Here is a 17,974-nt window from a genome sequence, read left to right as displayed (position 1 = left end):
TCTTGTCTGATCTACAGTTTCTTCGTTCAAGAAGACCCGGTAAGTAAAAAGGTCCTCTACCCAACCCGGGTCTATAGGTATACAATGACTAGCCTAAGACTGAAGGTAGCAGATTAGAGCTGTTATGAGTTGGTTATATAGTTGGTGAATAGGAAGGAATAATAGAACTGGTATAAGCTTCCAAGATGTTTAGCCACTCAGCGCCTTTTTTTGAACACCATTTAGCCACTCAGCTATTAGCCATTTAGGAGTGGTATATATATATATCTCTAAGACTTAATGTGGCACATTAGAGCTGTTGTGACTGGATTAGTGACTACTGAATAGTTAACAAGTGGTGAGTCTCTCTCTCATTCATCAATCTTTTGGTTTGCTTCCACTGTATGACATAAAGCTTTTGGCAGTGGACATTGCAATCGCGTCTGATCCTGAACAAGAGTTATTTTTGATTGGCGATGAAAAAGGGTGGCAAAGTCGGTGGTTGCTTAATCCCTGAGTTAATAGAAGCCATGGCAGCAACAAAGGAATTTGATAATCTTGTAAACGTTTCTTCTCATCTCCAATAAACATATCATCAGTGGATATAATAAAACGTAACATGTGTTGGTTACATACGATAGGTTCCCTCTCTTGAGAAATATAGCCGAGCCTGGCAAGAAGAACGTTACTATGAATGATCCAGAATCTGTGTCTGCATCACATTGCACCCCAAACGGACGGTGGAGGCATGCCATCATCACTCGAACCTATCTCACCGTCTCCCAGTGCAATGGGTATTTGAGAGCTTTCATCAGCTGGAGTTGGCTTAGCAACGCTGAAGATTTCTGGCATGCATTTTCACCATCCCCAAACTTAACATGAACTTTGATAAACAAAACTAGATGACATTCATACCACAATAAGAAAAAAAAAAAGGAAAGAAAAACAAGCTTTTTACCATTTTAGAGACTTGTGGAGGAGACGGCCTTGCTCAAAGAAGAGAACTTTGCAAACGATTAAAGTAACTTTGCAAGCTTCCTGCAAATCAGAAACAACAATTAAGAATCCATCTCAATATGGGAAATAGCCAAGCAACAAGAGAAGTTACCTCGTCTAATCCACATGCGCTCATGAAACTTGGCTGGAAACAGTGCTAATGACTTGTCTCGTTTCGCATCCATTATCTTCAAGCAGACCACAAACACAGCAGTTAAAAAAAGAAGAAATCAATTGCAAACTCTACCTGTCCCAAGACTAAATAAAAAAAATACAATTCTTACTTACCTCTGTTCATCTTTTTCAACTCCTCTAACCAAAAGAAGCTAAACGACAGATATATCTGAGATTTAGGGTTTAACTGGAATTTGCATCAGTTGACTTGATGATGAAAACACACAACACAAGGGTAATGTTGTGAGTTGATCCTGATCTGGATTGCTCGTTACGTCTATGCTTAATGTAATTAGATTTGTTGGTCAGATTAAGCTTGATCACTGACTTGGAGTGATATATAACTCTGGAGTTGGTTGATTAGAAAGGGTGCCTGACGAATAAAGCTTCGCTTCTGGGTCCGTCCAGGTTTCTGAGCTCTTAAGCTCAACAATTTAAATCATCATCATAACTTTTGCCTAATGATACCGCCTGATCTATATATACTTCATATGGAAATAACAACAAACAAGTAAAAAATCAAAGCTTTCTCATGTCATCATAACATTTAAGAGAAAGACAGAGCAGGTCTACATGAATCAACAAACAAACAAAGCCCCAGAAAAGAAGAAAAACTCGCACTTCTTTGTTCAGTTCAGTTCTCCTCAGCTGCGGGTTTATCAATAAAAGTCTTCTTTATCCAATCAAATGGCTGCGATGAAACAAAATGAGATAAGATACAAGTAACAGTTCTTAAATGAATCACCCACCCACCACTAATCAAATCATCATCATCATCATCATCATCCTCCCTCTAATTTAAAAGCCAAGAGGATAGATCCCAATCCGTGAAACCCTATTCAAGAGGAAGGGGCTTACTTGTACGACCCATATGGCGCCGGCTGCGGCGGCGATACCCCATCCCGCGGCGGCTTGTATATCCACCGATTGGATCTTTGGCTTCAAGGACTTGAGCGCACCTCCTCCTCCTCCTGGCATAACTGCTTCGATCTCTATCGAATCGACCCCCAACACAAAGATCCTTAAACGAAATGACGAACGATAATCGATGAAGACGAATGTTTCGCCATTAAAAGGGAACTTCTTTTCACACTGCGTACCGTCCTACGTGTAACAACTTGAACAACGTGCCGTTTATACTGTTTTCATTCGGAGACCTTTCCTTTTCGGGCTTTATATATATTTGGGTCCAGATTCGTTTAATATTACTTCAATTTGAGTCTCTTATAAATGTATAACTCTGTTTAACTCGAATACATTTCGAGTTTTGATGATTATACTTTAGTTTTTAGCATATTTTAAAGAGAAAAAAGACAAAAATAGCACTAAATCAAGTTTATGTTCCCAAACTAGCACTCAAGGTCAAAAGTCACAAAAATAGCACTTAATGTTTTATCAAAAGTCACAAACTTAGGGTTTAAAGTTAAAGGGTGGGGTTTAGGATTTAGGGTTTAGGATTTAGGGTTTAGGGTTTAGAGTTTAGATTTTAGGATTTAGGGTTTAGATTTTAGGGTTTAGGGTTTAGAGTTGAGAAATAAGGTTTTGGGGATAATTAAGATTTCAAATTTTGAAAAATAAAAAAATTAAAATTTTCAAATGATAAAATTAGAAATGTGCTATTTTGGTCATTTTAGTTTTTGAGTGCTATTTTTGTGATATAAATTTAGAAAAGTGCTATTTTGGAGATTTGTCATCTTTTAAATGTCATATCAAAATAAGAGTTGAAATAGTATTTTTAAATACTAAGTTCTATATACTTATTTTATATACTAATTCAGATTTTTGAAGATCGATTAGTAATTACTTCGAATTCATGTATACTTTCTACCACCTTGATCCATTCGAATGTTTGTTTTTACAGCTCGAACAGGATACAAATTCGAATTTTTGGGGTCAGTTTGGTTAGGATCTCTAGATTGTCCATTCATATTTTTGTTTTTCAAATCGGCCCCGAAGCAATCAATATATCAAAAGAAAAGCTAAACCACCTCTTATGTATAGACCAACATTCACTTATAAGAACAACAAAAAGAGCTATCAATGTCCAAACAACCAACAAAATCATCATTCTAGGAGAACCAAGCTTCTCATTGCTCTTTCTTGGACTCTGTGGTTTACTAGCGGGTCGACGACCCTTATTATCAAGACCACCAATCACACCCCATTTCTCAAACTACGTCTGTCGTCTAGCCCTCGCCCTTTCTTTCTCCTCTTCAGATTTCTTGGAGTAACAATAAGTGTTGAATCCTAAAACCCATAATATAGTTTAAGGATCTTAATCAAACAATAAGTAGTGTTTTAGGGCTCAAAGATTTCGTTTATTGAAGTGTTAAGCTAGATGCAGGGAATGACTAACTTGTCGTCAATTGTTATTTTTCTCTTGGTTTCTCTCTCTTGGACTTGTGTTTTCCGTTTTTCTCTTGCTCTCCTTTTATTGACTATTCGTGGTTTAGATTCTACCTTCTCCCATCATTGCTTCCCTGGCTTGGAATAGTGTTCGGCCGAATTGTTGACAGCTACGTTCAGCGTCGTAGTAGGATGTTAGCGTATTTTCTTTTTCCAACACTCGGTTGCATGTGTCAGGTCCACCTGACGAGTAGGTAAATCGTTTGACTCTTCGTTGATTGGGCTCTTGACGGGCTGCGCTTCTTCTTCATATCTCTATTATTTTATTGGGCCGAGTTACCTCTCGGGTCCTGATGGTGATATGGGCCCATATCCAATAGTAAAGACAAGAAACCCCATACTCATACTTTGGAGCTTCCATGTCTTCATCACTAAAGGCTGCTTGCATCCGTGGCAGAGTTTATGAGTTCCTTGAGCTAAACCATGTTCCACAGATGCACGCTTGTCGAACACAAAGTATTTCCCTTCCCAAAAACTCAATGGATTATATCCAGTTGGACAACCTATAAGTATTCGATTAATAAAGGTGTGTCACGAGATCAAATTGAAAAATCATCAAAAGGAATGGGTGTAAAGCCTATGAATTAAGAGGACGTTTGGCGGTAACTCTACTTAACTGATTGGAGATCCCAATAAATAGGTTCAAGGGGAAAACTAAGTTAAACTTAATCCACCAAAAGCACTGTGAGACTTCGGTTTCTACCCAGTTCCTAGGATGATTATACAGTGCTACTTGTATGTCGTTAAGGATAAGCATTAGCTTTTAATGATTCCATAGCTTCTAAAGCGGAGCATTACTCAATACTTTTCATGGTCAATCACCTAATGAGTGTGAAATAGGGTCGTTTCTAGGAGAATGAATGTAAGGCTATATTCTCTAAGTTCACTCATGAAAACCAGGAATAGTTCATGGCCACAATGAACACAATAGAGAACCAAATTTTGTGAGAAAATGAAACTGTGCGATAGATGTTGTCTCGGTTTACACTAAATTTCGGGGGGTTCAAGACATCATGTCACCTTCTGGTCGAGTAAACCCGATATCTATTGTCATTGACTGGTTCAAAGCTGAAACATGCTACCAACTCATTTGCAGTGGAGTTTTCGTTTGTACTCTCAAAAGTCTTTTAATCGAGTCTTTATTTGTTTAGAATCATTTCTATTCATGTGGGGGGATTGTTGGAACTCAATTTTAATACATATGTTAAAATTTAAGTTTGTTTGAATGAGACATGTTTGTCCTAAGATTGTTGCTTTAATAGCACAAATGGACAGTATGGAGAAGTCTAACAAGGTTGCTAACCTTAGACGATTATAGAGATGTGAATTTATACTAAACCAAGCAAGCACACCAAGTTGAGTCAATTGTAACTCGGACTTGAGTTCAGTTTAGATAATGGTTCGGGTACATGGATCATGATCCAACAACCTATATTTTTATATCAAAGTTTTATTTTATGTAATTGATCACTACAAAAATAAAAATTTGGTTAGAAAAATAAACAAGTCTTTTAGAGAATAAAACTTGGTCAAAAGTCATTAATTCTTGTTAAAAATGAGACTTGGTCACCAAACTAAAAAGTCTCTTTAATTTCTGATTAATTTTGTGGTGAATGCCAAAAATTAATTCAGTATTTATCTCTACTAAGACCAAAAACGTTTTTGGCATCTTTCCTAAGCTATATAATGCTTCCTCTCATTCCACTAATATATACGGTGAAAAAAATGAACAACAACAATCTCTTCATTTTTTAATGAGAGTACACATAGAATAAAAATTTGCTAGACTTCTTATTCAAGTGATGTAAATAGAAGAAAAATGCAGTTTTATCCTGGGACTCTAATCGCCATACAACCGTCACACTACGGGGCCTTTTTGGGTTAAGGAAAGAGATTCCTAAGGCTCGACTCTGCAAAAACTCATTGTCCATTTCGATTAATCCATGGTATTTCTGTTTTTATTCAATGTTCTGTATAATCTATCTCACAATTATTTAGATTGTGCCCCTTTGTAAATTAAGGTCCTACACAAACTACGTCTGTCGTCTAGCCCTCGCCCTTTCTTTTTCCTCTTCAGATTTCTTGGAGTAACAATAAGTGTTGAATCCTAAAACCGATAATATAGTTTAAGGATCTTAATTAAACAATAAGTAGTGTTTTAGGGGGCATAGATTTCGTTTATTGAAGTGTCAAGCTAGATGCAGGGAATTATACAAAGAAAGTGAACTCGTCGTCAGAATGACTAACTTGTCGTCAATTGCTATTTCTCTCTCAGTTTCTCTCTCTTGGACTTGTGTTTTCCGTCTTTCTCTTGCTCTCCTTTTATTGACTATTCGTGGTTTAGATTCTACCTTCTCCTTGGAATGAACATCTGTCTCTGGTACCTCCTAGATGGCCGACTTGGAAGGTTTGGTGAGACTCTGGTTGGACCTCAGATTTCATGATTAAAACAGATAAGCCGGTGGACTACGCGGCGATATTCGCCGTCAACAGACGCCGTCACGGTGTGTTACTCGACGAGGCAGCCTCACGATTCGGTGCGTTTGAACATCCAATTCAGAGATTGCCATCGGGTTCTCGGGTGTATGCACAACCTGAATCTTTGCTTGGAGGCAATTACAGACATGGAGGCCTGATAGTGGTAATGAGAGTGGGTACAGTCCGTTTAGAAGAGAGAAATTATCTTGGTCTAGGCGAGGAAAAGATGGTGCTTTACGGAGTTTGCTACCTCCTTGGTACACGAGGACCCCTCTACGTGATATAACTCATATCATTCGGGTATATTAATCAACCTTTCTTCTGGTTATAATCAGTTTCGGTACTATGATTTTGCTGAGTCTTTAGTTTACTCGTTGCGTGGGTCTCTTAGTCCTTCCTTTTCGGCTGAATTATGAGTGGTTTGAGTCTGAATATCCATTTAAGGAGGCTTGGTTAGCCTTTTTTGTTTAAGCTGAGTCATAAAGCCAAAGGCTTTGGTTATCCTTTTGTGTGTTTGTTCTGCTGGTCTGGTTTTGTGGCTTGGTTAGATGGACAGTGGTTTTGCCGACTCTTTAGTTTATTCATTGGGTCTCTTAATCCCTCCTTTTTAGCTGAATTATGACCGGTTTGTTTCAGAATATTCATTGAAGGGCCTATTTGTGTAAGCTGAATCAGAAAGCCAAAGTCTTGCTTAGTCTTTTGTGTGTTCATTAGGCTTTCTTTGTCTTTTGTGTGTCTGATAGAGGTTTATGTCTGAATATTCATTGAAGTACGCTTGCTTAGCCTCTATGTGTAAAATTTTATTGCACTAGTCTTGCTTATACTGGCGGTTTATTCTGTTTATGTCTTTGTCTAGGGCTACTGAGATGGCTACTGAGAGGAGAAGAAGAAGAAGAAGAAGAAGAAGAAGAAGAAGAAGAAGAAGAAGAAGAAGAAGAAGAAGAAGAAGAAGAAGAAGAAGAAGACGAGATGGTATGGGAGTAAATGATGGCCTGGAGAGTGAGACTCCAACTAAGCAATAAGTTTATGTTCTTGATACTCCAGTAGCTGGTGTGAGAGTAGGCGATAGCCTGGAGAGTGAGACTCCAACTCACCAACAACTTGGTGTTCTTGAAACTCCAATAGCATTGGCAGATGAGTACAATTCTATAATGGTTAGCCTTTTGTGAAAGCTGAGTCATAAAGCCAAAGGCTTTGGTTAGCCTTTTGTGTGTTTGTTCTGCTGGTCTGATATGGGTTTTGCGGCTTGGTTAGATGAACAATGGTTTTTCTAACTCTTTAGTTTACTCATTTGATCTCTTAGTCCATCTCTTTTAGCTGAATTATGATTGGTTTATTTCTGAATATTCATTGAATGGCCTATTTGTGTAAGCTGAATCAGAAAGCCAAAGTTTGGCTTAGTCTTTTGTGTGTTCGTTAGGCTTGCTTAGTCTTTTGTGTGTCTGATATGAGTTTTGCGGCTTGGTTAGATGGACAATCGTTTTGGTGAGTCTTAGTTTCCACATTGGGTCTCTTAGTACCCTCCTTTTCAGCATAATTGAGATGGTTTTGTGTCTGAATATTCATTAAAGTACACTTTCTTAATCTTTCTGTGTAAGCTTTTGTTGCACTAGTCTTGCTTAGACTAGCGGTTTATTATGTTTATGTCTTTTTCTAGGCTACTGAGATGGCTACTGAGATAAGTGGAAGAAGAAGAAGAAAAAGAGCTGATATGGGAGGAAACGATGGTCTGGCGAGTGAGACTCCAACTCAGCAACAAGTTTTTGTTCTTGATACCAGTAGCTGGTGTGAGAGCAGGCGATGGCCTAGAGAGTGAAACTCCAACTCACCAACAACTTGGTGTTCTTGAAACTCCAGTAGCATCTGCAGATGAGCACAATTCTGTAATGGTTAGCCTTTTGTGTGTTCGTTATGCTGGTCTAATATGGGTTTTGTGGCTTAGTTAGATGGAAAATAGTTTTGCTGAGTCTTTAGTTTACTCATTGGGTCTCCTAGTCCATCTTTTTTAGTTGAATTATGATTGGTTTATTTCTGAATATTCATCGAATGGCCTATTTGTGTAAGCTGAATCAGAAAGCCAAAGTTTTACTTAGTCTTTTGTGTGTTCATTAGGCTTGAAGAAGAAGAAGAAGAAGAAGAAGAAGAAGAAGAAGAAGAAGAAGAAGAAGAAGAAGAAGAAGAAGAAGAAGAAGAAGAAGAAGAAGAAGAAGAAGAAGAAGAAGAAGAAGAAGAAGAAGAAGAAGAAGAAGAAGAAGAAGAAGAAGAAGAAGAAGAAGAAGAAGAAGAAGAAGAAGAAGAAGAAGAAGAAGAAGAAGAAGAAGAAGAAGAAGAAGAAGAAGAAGAAGAAGAAGAAGAAGAAGAAGAAGAAGAAGAAGAAGAAGAAGAAGAAGAAGAAGAAGAAGAAGCAGAAGAAGAAGAAGCAGAAGAGAAGAAGAAGAAGAAGAAGAAGAAGCCCTTATCTTTTTCTAAAGATATCTAAAGTTTTGGAATATACATGTTCACAGATCACAATAAGCCCTTATCTTTTTCTAAAGAAATGTATGGGGACAGCCAGACAAGACATACTGAGATAACCTTGAAATAGTTCCAGGAGCAAGCTACCTAATACTATTGAATTTAGGTTATCTAAAAGAATTAGGAAATTATCTATTTGTGTTAAACCTAATGAGTTTAGGAAAAAATTAGTTATATATAAGGAGATGCAAAGTGTATTGTATAACTTATGAATTGTGAGTTTTAGTTTTGAAATTATTTTATAAAGCAATAAGAGTTGAGTTCTTATTAATCGCACGAGTGATTTCGTGTGTGATATTGGCTTGAAACAATAAGGCATATAGTTGTAAGTTTTTTCGGATAAGCGATTAGAGTAGTGTATTTTCAAAGTGAATTAAATAGAGTGATATATAATGTTGATAAATATATGTAGAGTTAACATGATAGTTAATGGTCAATATGAAACATGTAGTTATGTTATTTATATTATAATAAGTTTGTTTCGGTGGGCAGCCACTTTTGACAATTTGATGATATATATGTTTGCCAGGAAGCTCTCTTTCTCCTTATGACAACAAGAAATTTTAGGATCATATTTCCACTCCTGATGCCAAGCAATGATTGTTCTACGAAAATGCTATGTTTTAGTTTATCAATATGTATGAATATACATATATACAAGTATTTATAATTATAAGAAAGTTAAAACATAAAACCCATTAATAAAGTACTCTAAGTAGGGGTTATTGATCCATTTGATTGATTTTAATAATCCATTTATTTTGATTCTGAATTCCGTATGTTTGATTTCGAAATCAAACATACGGAATTCAGAATCAAAATAAATGGATTATTAAAATCAATCAAATGGATTTGCAATAAATTCAGCTTTATAATAAAACAAAGTATATTGCATCCATGCATTCGATTGAGAGTAGGTAGAATTCGTCTCTCCACCGTAAATTTGCTGAATGTACCATTACTGTCACGCAAACCCGAAGCAACAGCATCTAAAAGTAAATCGATCAAAGTTTTATTTTCTTCAGGACTCCATTGAATATATGAACCTTTTTCTCGTTCTTGCGATGGGTCTTGTGTTTCTTGATGTGATTCTCCCATTGATGCTTCTGGTTTTAGGTTTTATGTGTTTGTGTGTTTATAAAATTATGTGTGTATAATGAAGATTATATAGAAATCATGACACATGTTATGGAAAACGGAAAATCAATACAGAAATAATAGAAAATAAAAAAATCAGGAAATATAACTTTTTGTTCAAAAGAAACGATATACTCCTACCAAAAAAGAAACGATGACATATTCTACTGAAAAATGGAAGTTTTTGTTATAATAGAATATTGCATGATGAAAGTGTCATGGCTTATTTGAAATTTTTGTTGTATACGTGAGATATTGGACATTTTTTGTTAGAGAAAAATTTATAAGACAAATCCATTCAAAATAACAAGCTATAACTCAATATTTGTTTCTTTGTATTTTACTCTCTAAAACACTTATAAATCTATTCAAATCCAAATTCAAATCAAATGCTTAATCAAATCTTTACTATTGAATAACACCTAATTTTGAAATCTATTTTAAAATCATAGAACCAATAACAATGAATTTGAATACAGATTTTAAAATCATAGAACCAATAACACTAGATTTTGCTTGGATTTTCAAATCCATTAAAATCATAGAACCAATAACATCCCCTAAGTATACGGAAATAAGGAAAATAAACGGTTATTGTTTTTAATCAAAACTAGAGCTTGATCCGCGCGTCCGCACAGATATTTATTTTCACATTTTATATAAATGAATATTATTTAAGCGTTTATTGGTTTATATTTTAAATATTTATCATATTATAAATTTTTTATAAACACAACAATCAAATAGTTTAGGTGCTGTAAAAAATAGTGATCCATGTGTGATACTAAACTTTCGAGAAATATTGATTTATTGATATGTTTGAGTAATATTTCTTTTAACATGAAATTGTTTTTCAAATGTAATAAGAATTTAAATATTTTGATCAGATATGGGGCATATGGTGAGATTTAGATACGTTAGAAAAGAATATTTGGTTATAAACATTAAACAGTGTTTTATAAGTAATTCAAAGATATTTAAATTATAATAATAATTTTTTTTTGAAAATAATTAATAGTAATCGAAATGGTTAAACATATGTTTTAGAAAATTTTGAAATATATATAATCTTAGGCGAGATTTAATTATATTAAAAATAATATTCAGTTACAAATATTTCATAGTGTTCTATAAGTAGTTTAAAGATATTTAAATCTTAGCATATATATATTTTATTGTTCAAAATAATTAATGGTAAGTTAAACATATATTTTAGGAATATTCATCATATTGTTTAATATCGAATTTAAACTTGAATTTTGTTCAAAAATAATTAATGGTAACATTATCCAAGTTTAATATTGTTAAAAACGATTTTAAATTTGAATATTCCCAAAAATTAGCTAATTTGTTTTAGGAAATATATTAAATAAAAAAATTAAGCTAAATTTGATTTAGGAAATGGTTTAATAAATAGAAAAAGACAATGATTACTTAAAGATAAGTTCATTTAATTACTTCAATGGCATATCATTGTAAATAAGTGGAAAAACTTAGGGGTATTTTATAATTGTACTTATATTTTAATAATAGAGAATATATCTATGAGTGATATGCCATATGAGTAATTGTAACACAATTGATAGTATGCAAGATAGGGAAATGAAGATATGATATCAAAATTTTAAGATTATCCTTTTGCAATTTTTTCTTTATAAGAATTGTACAATCATGATTCATGTTAGAGTCATTATGGGAACTGAGCTTTAATGAAATTGTACGTACTAGGGTCGGCCCGGGCTACGCCCGGATTTTTGTTTAAATTTAAATTTTAATTATATATTTAGATGTTTATTTTAATATATTATTTTACAATCTATTATAAAATATAAGTAGCTATAAATAACCTTAATTTTTGTTTTTATCATGAAAATAAGTTTTTTTTTTTGCATTTTCATTTTTATGTTATATTTTTTTTATTTTTAAGATTATTTCTTGAAATATATATTCTGATTATGTATTTTTCGTGGTTTCCCTCAATATTTTATAATTTTTCATCAGTTGAGTTTAATGATCGAAAACAGTTAAATTCACTCTTTTAAAATTTTTGATGACATTTCTTTGATGAAATGTAAAATAAGCAATAAGTTGTTGGATTCAATTATTTTTATTTTTAGCTTATTTTAATGTATATATTTTGTTATATTAAGTATTTTTGGTTATGTTATGTATTTCACTAAATTTTAATTATTTTATTTGTTAATAATTTGTTTATGTAGATTTTAAAAACGTTTAGCTTTAGTTATAAATTATTTTATCGTCGTGGGTTTTCATAAAATTTCAATTCCTCTTTGTTTGATTTTTTTGATTCAAAAAAATTAATTATATTAATTGATCTAAGATGGAGAGTAACATGCCTCTTGCTCGTCTCCTCATAATGCAGTACTATAATCTATTAATTAGACGGTACCTCAGTCTCTATTTAATTTAAAAAACTTCATTTTTCTTATAAAATTTATCTTATTTATTTTAAAATTTTAACCAAATATTAGGTTATATTACATATTTAACTGAATTTTTGTTTGTTGAAATATTCTGCACCAAACTCAGGAAAATATAATTATAAATATGCTTAATCTTTTCTAATCAATCATGCAAATACGTTTCGACTTTGCTGATTATGTCGACAATGTGAGTACCCTAACATTAATCAGCTCACGGGTTGCAGAATTCGGTTCAACCTGTTTACACAACGACTTTAACTCCGCCAACTCAATATCTCTCCACCTCATAATCAGATCCATCATTTCCATCTCAAGCCTTCCTCACAAGTTCTTAGCTTAACCTTATCCATTTCTTTATCTTTCTTGCTACTCTATCTCATCCACCTCACTCTCTGCTTCTCTATCTCCATTCGTACCCAATTTTCCTCTCCTTCGGCTTCAACGTCTTCCTCCTCATCAACTCCTTCTCACACACGATCTTCACCGGATCATCCTACACACATGATGCTTCCTCTCTCATCTTCTTCACCTCCGCTGATACTCCTTCCACTCTCCTCAGCTTCTTGCTCGTCTCCTCTGTCTCCGACTCCGAACCCTCCGCCATTTCCGACTCTTCCTCTTCCTCACTCGCTGCGAGTCTCTCCAGTTTCCTGACTCCGCCGCGTAAAACAGTTCTGCTGCTCCAAACGATGTTGACTCGCAACCTGACGCAGTTGGTCGAGATGGCTGCAGCGGTTGTGATAAGCATACATCTCCTCTCCTTAAAGAAGAGATGTTTAGAGTTGAGGAGCTTCTTGACCTCGTCTCTCAACTTGAGAGTGAGATGATTCATTGTCTCGAGCAAGCCTTCATTCTCCGAGACACGAAATGCTGTCCCTTTCTCGAGAATGTCATTCAAACCATTTTGCAAAGAGGAAAAACATAATTCCAAAAGCATAATTCTGATAAATATGAATCTAAACACCACCATGTTCAAAACAATGATGAACATGAGCTAAAAGGACTGGAAAAACCACAATTAAAACAACGGATTCAAAACCGCAAAGAGGTATAACATAAGTAGAAACAAAAATTATGATTAATAAGCATCAAATCAATGATGAACATGACTTTTATGAACGGATAAAAAATCATTATAAACAACCGGATCCAAAACCATATCGCAAAGAGGAGAAACATAATTCTGATAAATATAAATCTAAACACCCGTGAGTTTATGATGAACAATGATGTACATGACTTTAAAGAACAGAATCACCTTAGCATCCAGGAGGAGCATCGCGTTTCTGGCTTCCTAAAACCTGAGCACCTTCACGGTGGATGGACGTTGAGGATGAATAACGTCCAGACTTCAGATCAGCAAAAATAGTAGATAAGATATCTATTTTTCTAAGAACAAAGTTTTAGTTGAAGTAGGATTGCGGAGGATGATGTTTATGGGAAGAAGACATACCTTTTTATAGGTTAAGTTTCACCGCCTGGAAGGGAGAAGAGATGTATTGAATGATGAATCGTGGGTGGAGTGGGTCCAAGGAGTCAAGAACGATGTTAATGGCGCTGAACACTTAATTACATAACGTAACAGAGGCGATGAATAAGAAACGAAACGTCATGAAGGAGACAGACACAATGATTCCAAGCGAATATTTGAGACGTACAACCTCGTACAACCTCCATTGGAGTTTGACCTAATCTCAATTTCAGGGTACGATCAAGCGGAGAAGACGATGTTGAGAATATCGTACCTATTAGTTTTGTTTTATAAGCCCAAATGGTTTCCTACAGAACCCAAATTGTAGCTAAAGCCCGTATCAATTCAATTAATGAAACGCAATGTCGATGGTAGTGGACCCGTGTCGATACCATATGACTTGATTTTGTGATCTGGATGATGAGGTGGCTTTACCAGGAAAGAGATAACTCTCTTTTATATATATAGATTCTTACGTTTAGTGGTTTGACTATTTTATTCCGTATTTTTTCAGTTTTGGAACGTTTATTCATTCTATAATGTTGTCAGTTGGAATGGAACCAATAAAAAATACAAAATTAAGTTCTTGAAACATCATATGTGGTATGTACAGTTAATTAACAGCGTGCTACGTACGATAATGGCTGCATTTTAATTTGATTAAAGAAAGTCCAAATTGGTTAAGTACTGCTTCTAAACCCTACATTTTTTTAAAAAAAAGTTCTAAATCCTATATTGATCTCAGATATAACGATTAATATATATATATATATATATATATATATATATATATACACGGGTAGACTAAGTATCAGAACTGTAGTTGATAAATTTAGCGAGGGTTATTGGTTAGTGTATTTTAATAGATTTGAAAATCCAAACTAAAATTTTTTCATAGTCGGCACAACTAGAATATACAGACGCTTTTCTATATGTTTTTGGGAGTCATGTCTTGTAATTTAGGAGTCGCTTTTCAGTTTAAAGACCTTTTGGATCCATATGCAGACACGTTGGTTGAACATAAACAACTAGATGATAGTATGTATGTGTGTGTGACAGTGTGTGAGTAATTTCCACAACTATTAAGGTTGAAAGTTAACTTTAGATTTAATACTGAAAAACATAAGCACTAAAAGAACCGGTAGCTAGCAAAATATAAAAATAACTAGCTAGAGACATGCACCTCTACGCATAGACAAAGGCAAAATCGCAAGGTACAAACAATTTGGTTAATGGAAACGAAAAGAAATATAAAGATAGTTTTAGATTTGAGTAGTCATCGCTAAATGGTATTTGGTTCAAAACAATTACATTAACATTACAAACTCAAGAGGCCGCCGTTCGTATAAGACTAGGGGAGACTAATTAAGATATAAAACAGAAGTATTAGTAAATAATGATAATGTCTACATAACTATGAGTTGGGTCTAGCTAAATTATCGATATATTACCTTTTTATAAGTTATTATTGCTGTTGCATTTTAATATTGAAACAATATAAAATTGTTTGTCCAAAGCCAGAAGTGGCCTTTACCATCCTTTTCTTTCTTTTGGCTTGATGCTTAGTTAATTATTCTTAAATATTAAAAATTATCCGATTGGCTGGGTATTTGCACGAGATAGATTCAACTTACACATTAAAAAGCAATATATTCCATTTAAATTTCATTAAAACATTTTTTAGGTTCTTGACAGATCATTATCCAGATTCCAGAGTAGCCTTTAACGATGTGTAGCAGTCCTTTAATCGAGGCCTCTTGATTAACTATTTATAGAGCACCCCAGCATAAGAGTAGTACACTAGACACAAAATTGACATATTTTATAACCTTTTTTCTTTTTCTTTTTTGTAACATGACATATTTTATAACCATTTGTCATTTGTCAAGAAAACTTCCCTAATCACCGTTGACCTTTCTCACATCATCCCGGGAAGAAAACAATGTTTTAGCTGTTTTATATTGATATATTCAAAGTCATAAACATTTAATATAACCAGTGTCTTGATGTGACAATCTGTCAATCTTTACATGATTAATAAGTTGAGATACAAAGGCTTTGACTGTATTTATATATAGCACAACTAATGAAAGTGGAATATATTTTACTCCAAATTACGTTGCCAAGTTGCCAATCAAGTTAAACTGCATATTGTATATTTACTTTTGTTCCTATTCAAACAATAGAAAAGTTACAGTCATTGTTTCATTCAGTTTTGAGAGACGAACAGTTTCTTTATTTTTCCTCACTTTCTCTAATTTCTACTTTTTTATTTTACTCCAAAAGTTATCAATCACATTCAAAAAGAAAGGGTGAGGTTGACTGAGCTCAAACGAAGAAGTGAAATGGTTGCCGGGACATCTACAAATATACGAAAAAGTTAAAACGAATAGTTTCAATTTAGCAAGTTTTTGTAAAGGTTTTTCTCAAAAAAAAAAAAATTTGTAAAGTTTGAAATATTTCTAAATATAATTGAAAAAGTAAGTGTGTACTGTACTCCCAACTCCAGGTATTAATAAGTAACTTATCTGTAAATAGTTAACTCCGACATTTATTTTGGCTAAAATTCGTATATGGTTATTAATAAATTCATAAGTACTTCCAAAATGATCAGAACCAAGCAAGCAGCAGGGTGACATATGTGACTTGTAATTTGTTTGTAGCCTTTAAAGCTCTCTTTTTAGTTTTTACCAAAATGATACAAAAACAATTTTTAATGAGTTTTACAAATATTTTATAAAAATAAAATAAGACTACTTTATTATACTGAGATTGATCTTGATTACTACCTTTAGATCCTGAGAGCAACTTTAATGGTAAGATACTCAATATTATTATCTTACTAATATAATATTATTATTTTTTGTAAAAATTAAGTTAAAAACTATACAATCATACCATTGAGTTTCTTATCATTAAAATAATATTATTATTTAATTTAACATTTATTAATATAAATTAGTTTAGGAAAAATATTTTTAAAACTTATCTTAAACTAAAATATGATAAAAGAGTTACAATATTTTAAATAACACAAACAAACATAAATTACATAACAACTTATAAAAACAAAACCTAAAAGTCATAAAACAAAATATCAAACGACAATCCAAATTATAATTAACTAAGCTTTAATCTTCACTTGATAATGTGCCAAAATTTTGCCATAATTACACATAATTATTTTTATATCTCAAATCTTAGTAATTTTTTTTTTCAAATTTTATAGTTGTTAGTACTATTATATATTAATTAAAAGCCTAATACTGTTATTGTGTTAAACTTCAATCATTTCAATTTAAATTAGTATTAATATAGAATTTTAACCTATGAATAATAGATCTTGTTACATAGATAATTTTATTTTAAGATTTATATAAAATTGTAAAAATATTTTTAATATCATATAAAGTATACAATGGAAGTTTAAAGTATTAAGTATATATGTTTTTATTTTGTTAATAGTAATTTTACCCAATTACATGGTGACATGTGTCACGTTCATAGAGTTTTAAAAAACATTCTAAGGGCATCAACATTGATAGTACCTCATAGGGTTTCTCAACAAAATTAAATAATTATGTAATATTTAAAAAGAGAGAGAGTGTAAAAAATTTGATAAACGATTCTTCCTAATGAACTATCAAAAAAATTTGAGAGACTACTTAGGCATTTACTTCTTTTTAATTGGTACACCTGTTATTAAATAATTAATTCTAATTACAAAAGTAAACTATGAATATAATAATTTAAAGAAACCAATGTTAAGAAACTTACTAATGCAAATGCTCTAAGTACGGTATTACGGCTGAAACCTCTTGAGTTTCTAAGGAAAATAAATAAATTAATATTATAATTATTTTTGTGTTTTACAATTTTTTGAAACAATGACTGATTAACACATGTAATTTGGAAGTTGGTAAAAGTTCTAAAAAGTTGTAAGATTAGAACTTTTATGTTTTCTCTTTCTTTATTTTGTTGATTTTTCATTTATTTTAATTGTTAAAGACCTCTTACCATTCCCTAGTTGGAGTTGGTTTAAGAGCAACATTAGTGATGGTTTCTCCACAAATATCTTAAGATTTAAATTGGGGTTGTTCACTATGGTAAAACCGAATCGTACCGAACCGAACCGAATCGAAATAGACAATATGGTTTTATTTTGGTATATACCATATAAATCGAATGAATATAATTTTATAAAAAACATAGGATTTGGATATAGTTTGGTATATAACCGATTAAACCAAATAAACCGAACAAAACCGATTAAAAGTAGAAACATGTAAATATGTATCTATTTTATAACAATACATGAAAATCTATTTGTTACATAAGTTAAATTTGTGTTAATAACTATTACCATAATTTTATA

At 32.9% G+C, this 17,974-nt stretch overlaps 1 protein-coding gene and 1 pseudogene across 1 annotated transcript; one reads left to right on the top strand and one right to left on the bottom strand.

Moving 5' to 3' along the window:
- Positions 1-1,628: 1,628 nt before the first annotated feature.
- LOC106332041 (ubiquinol-cytochrome c reductase complex 6.7 kDa protein) lies at positions 1,629-2,222 on the bottom strand. The gene is made up of 2 exons (XM_013770497.1): positions 2,008-2,222; positions 1,629-1,840 (listed from the first exon to the last, which is right to left on the bottom strand). The coding sequence occupies exons 1-2, from the start codon at positions 2,125-2,127 to the stop codon at positions 1,784-1,786; spliced, it is 177 nt and encodes a 58-aa protein (XP_013625951.1). The 5' UTR covers positions 2,128-2,222; the 3' UTR covers positions 1,629-1,783.
- A 3,773-nt stretch (positions 2,223-5,995) lies between these two features.
- Positions 5,996-7,849, top strand: LOC106329926 (annotated as a pseudogene).
- Positions 7,850-17,974: the final 10,125 nt, after the last annotated feature.

The sequence above is a fragment of the Brassica oleracea genome, chromosome C3, assembly GCF_000695525.1.
Source record: "Brassica oleracea var. oleracea cultivar TO1000 chromosome C3, BOL, whole genome shotgun sequence".
Taxonomy (NCBI): Eukaryota; Viridiplantae; Streptophyta; class Magnoliopsida; order Brassicales; family Brassicaceae; genus Brassica; species Brassica oleracea.
This window is presented reverse-complemented; position numbering and strand designations above follow the sequence as displayed.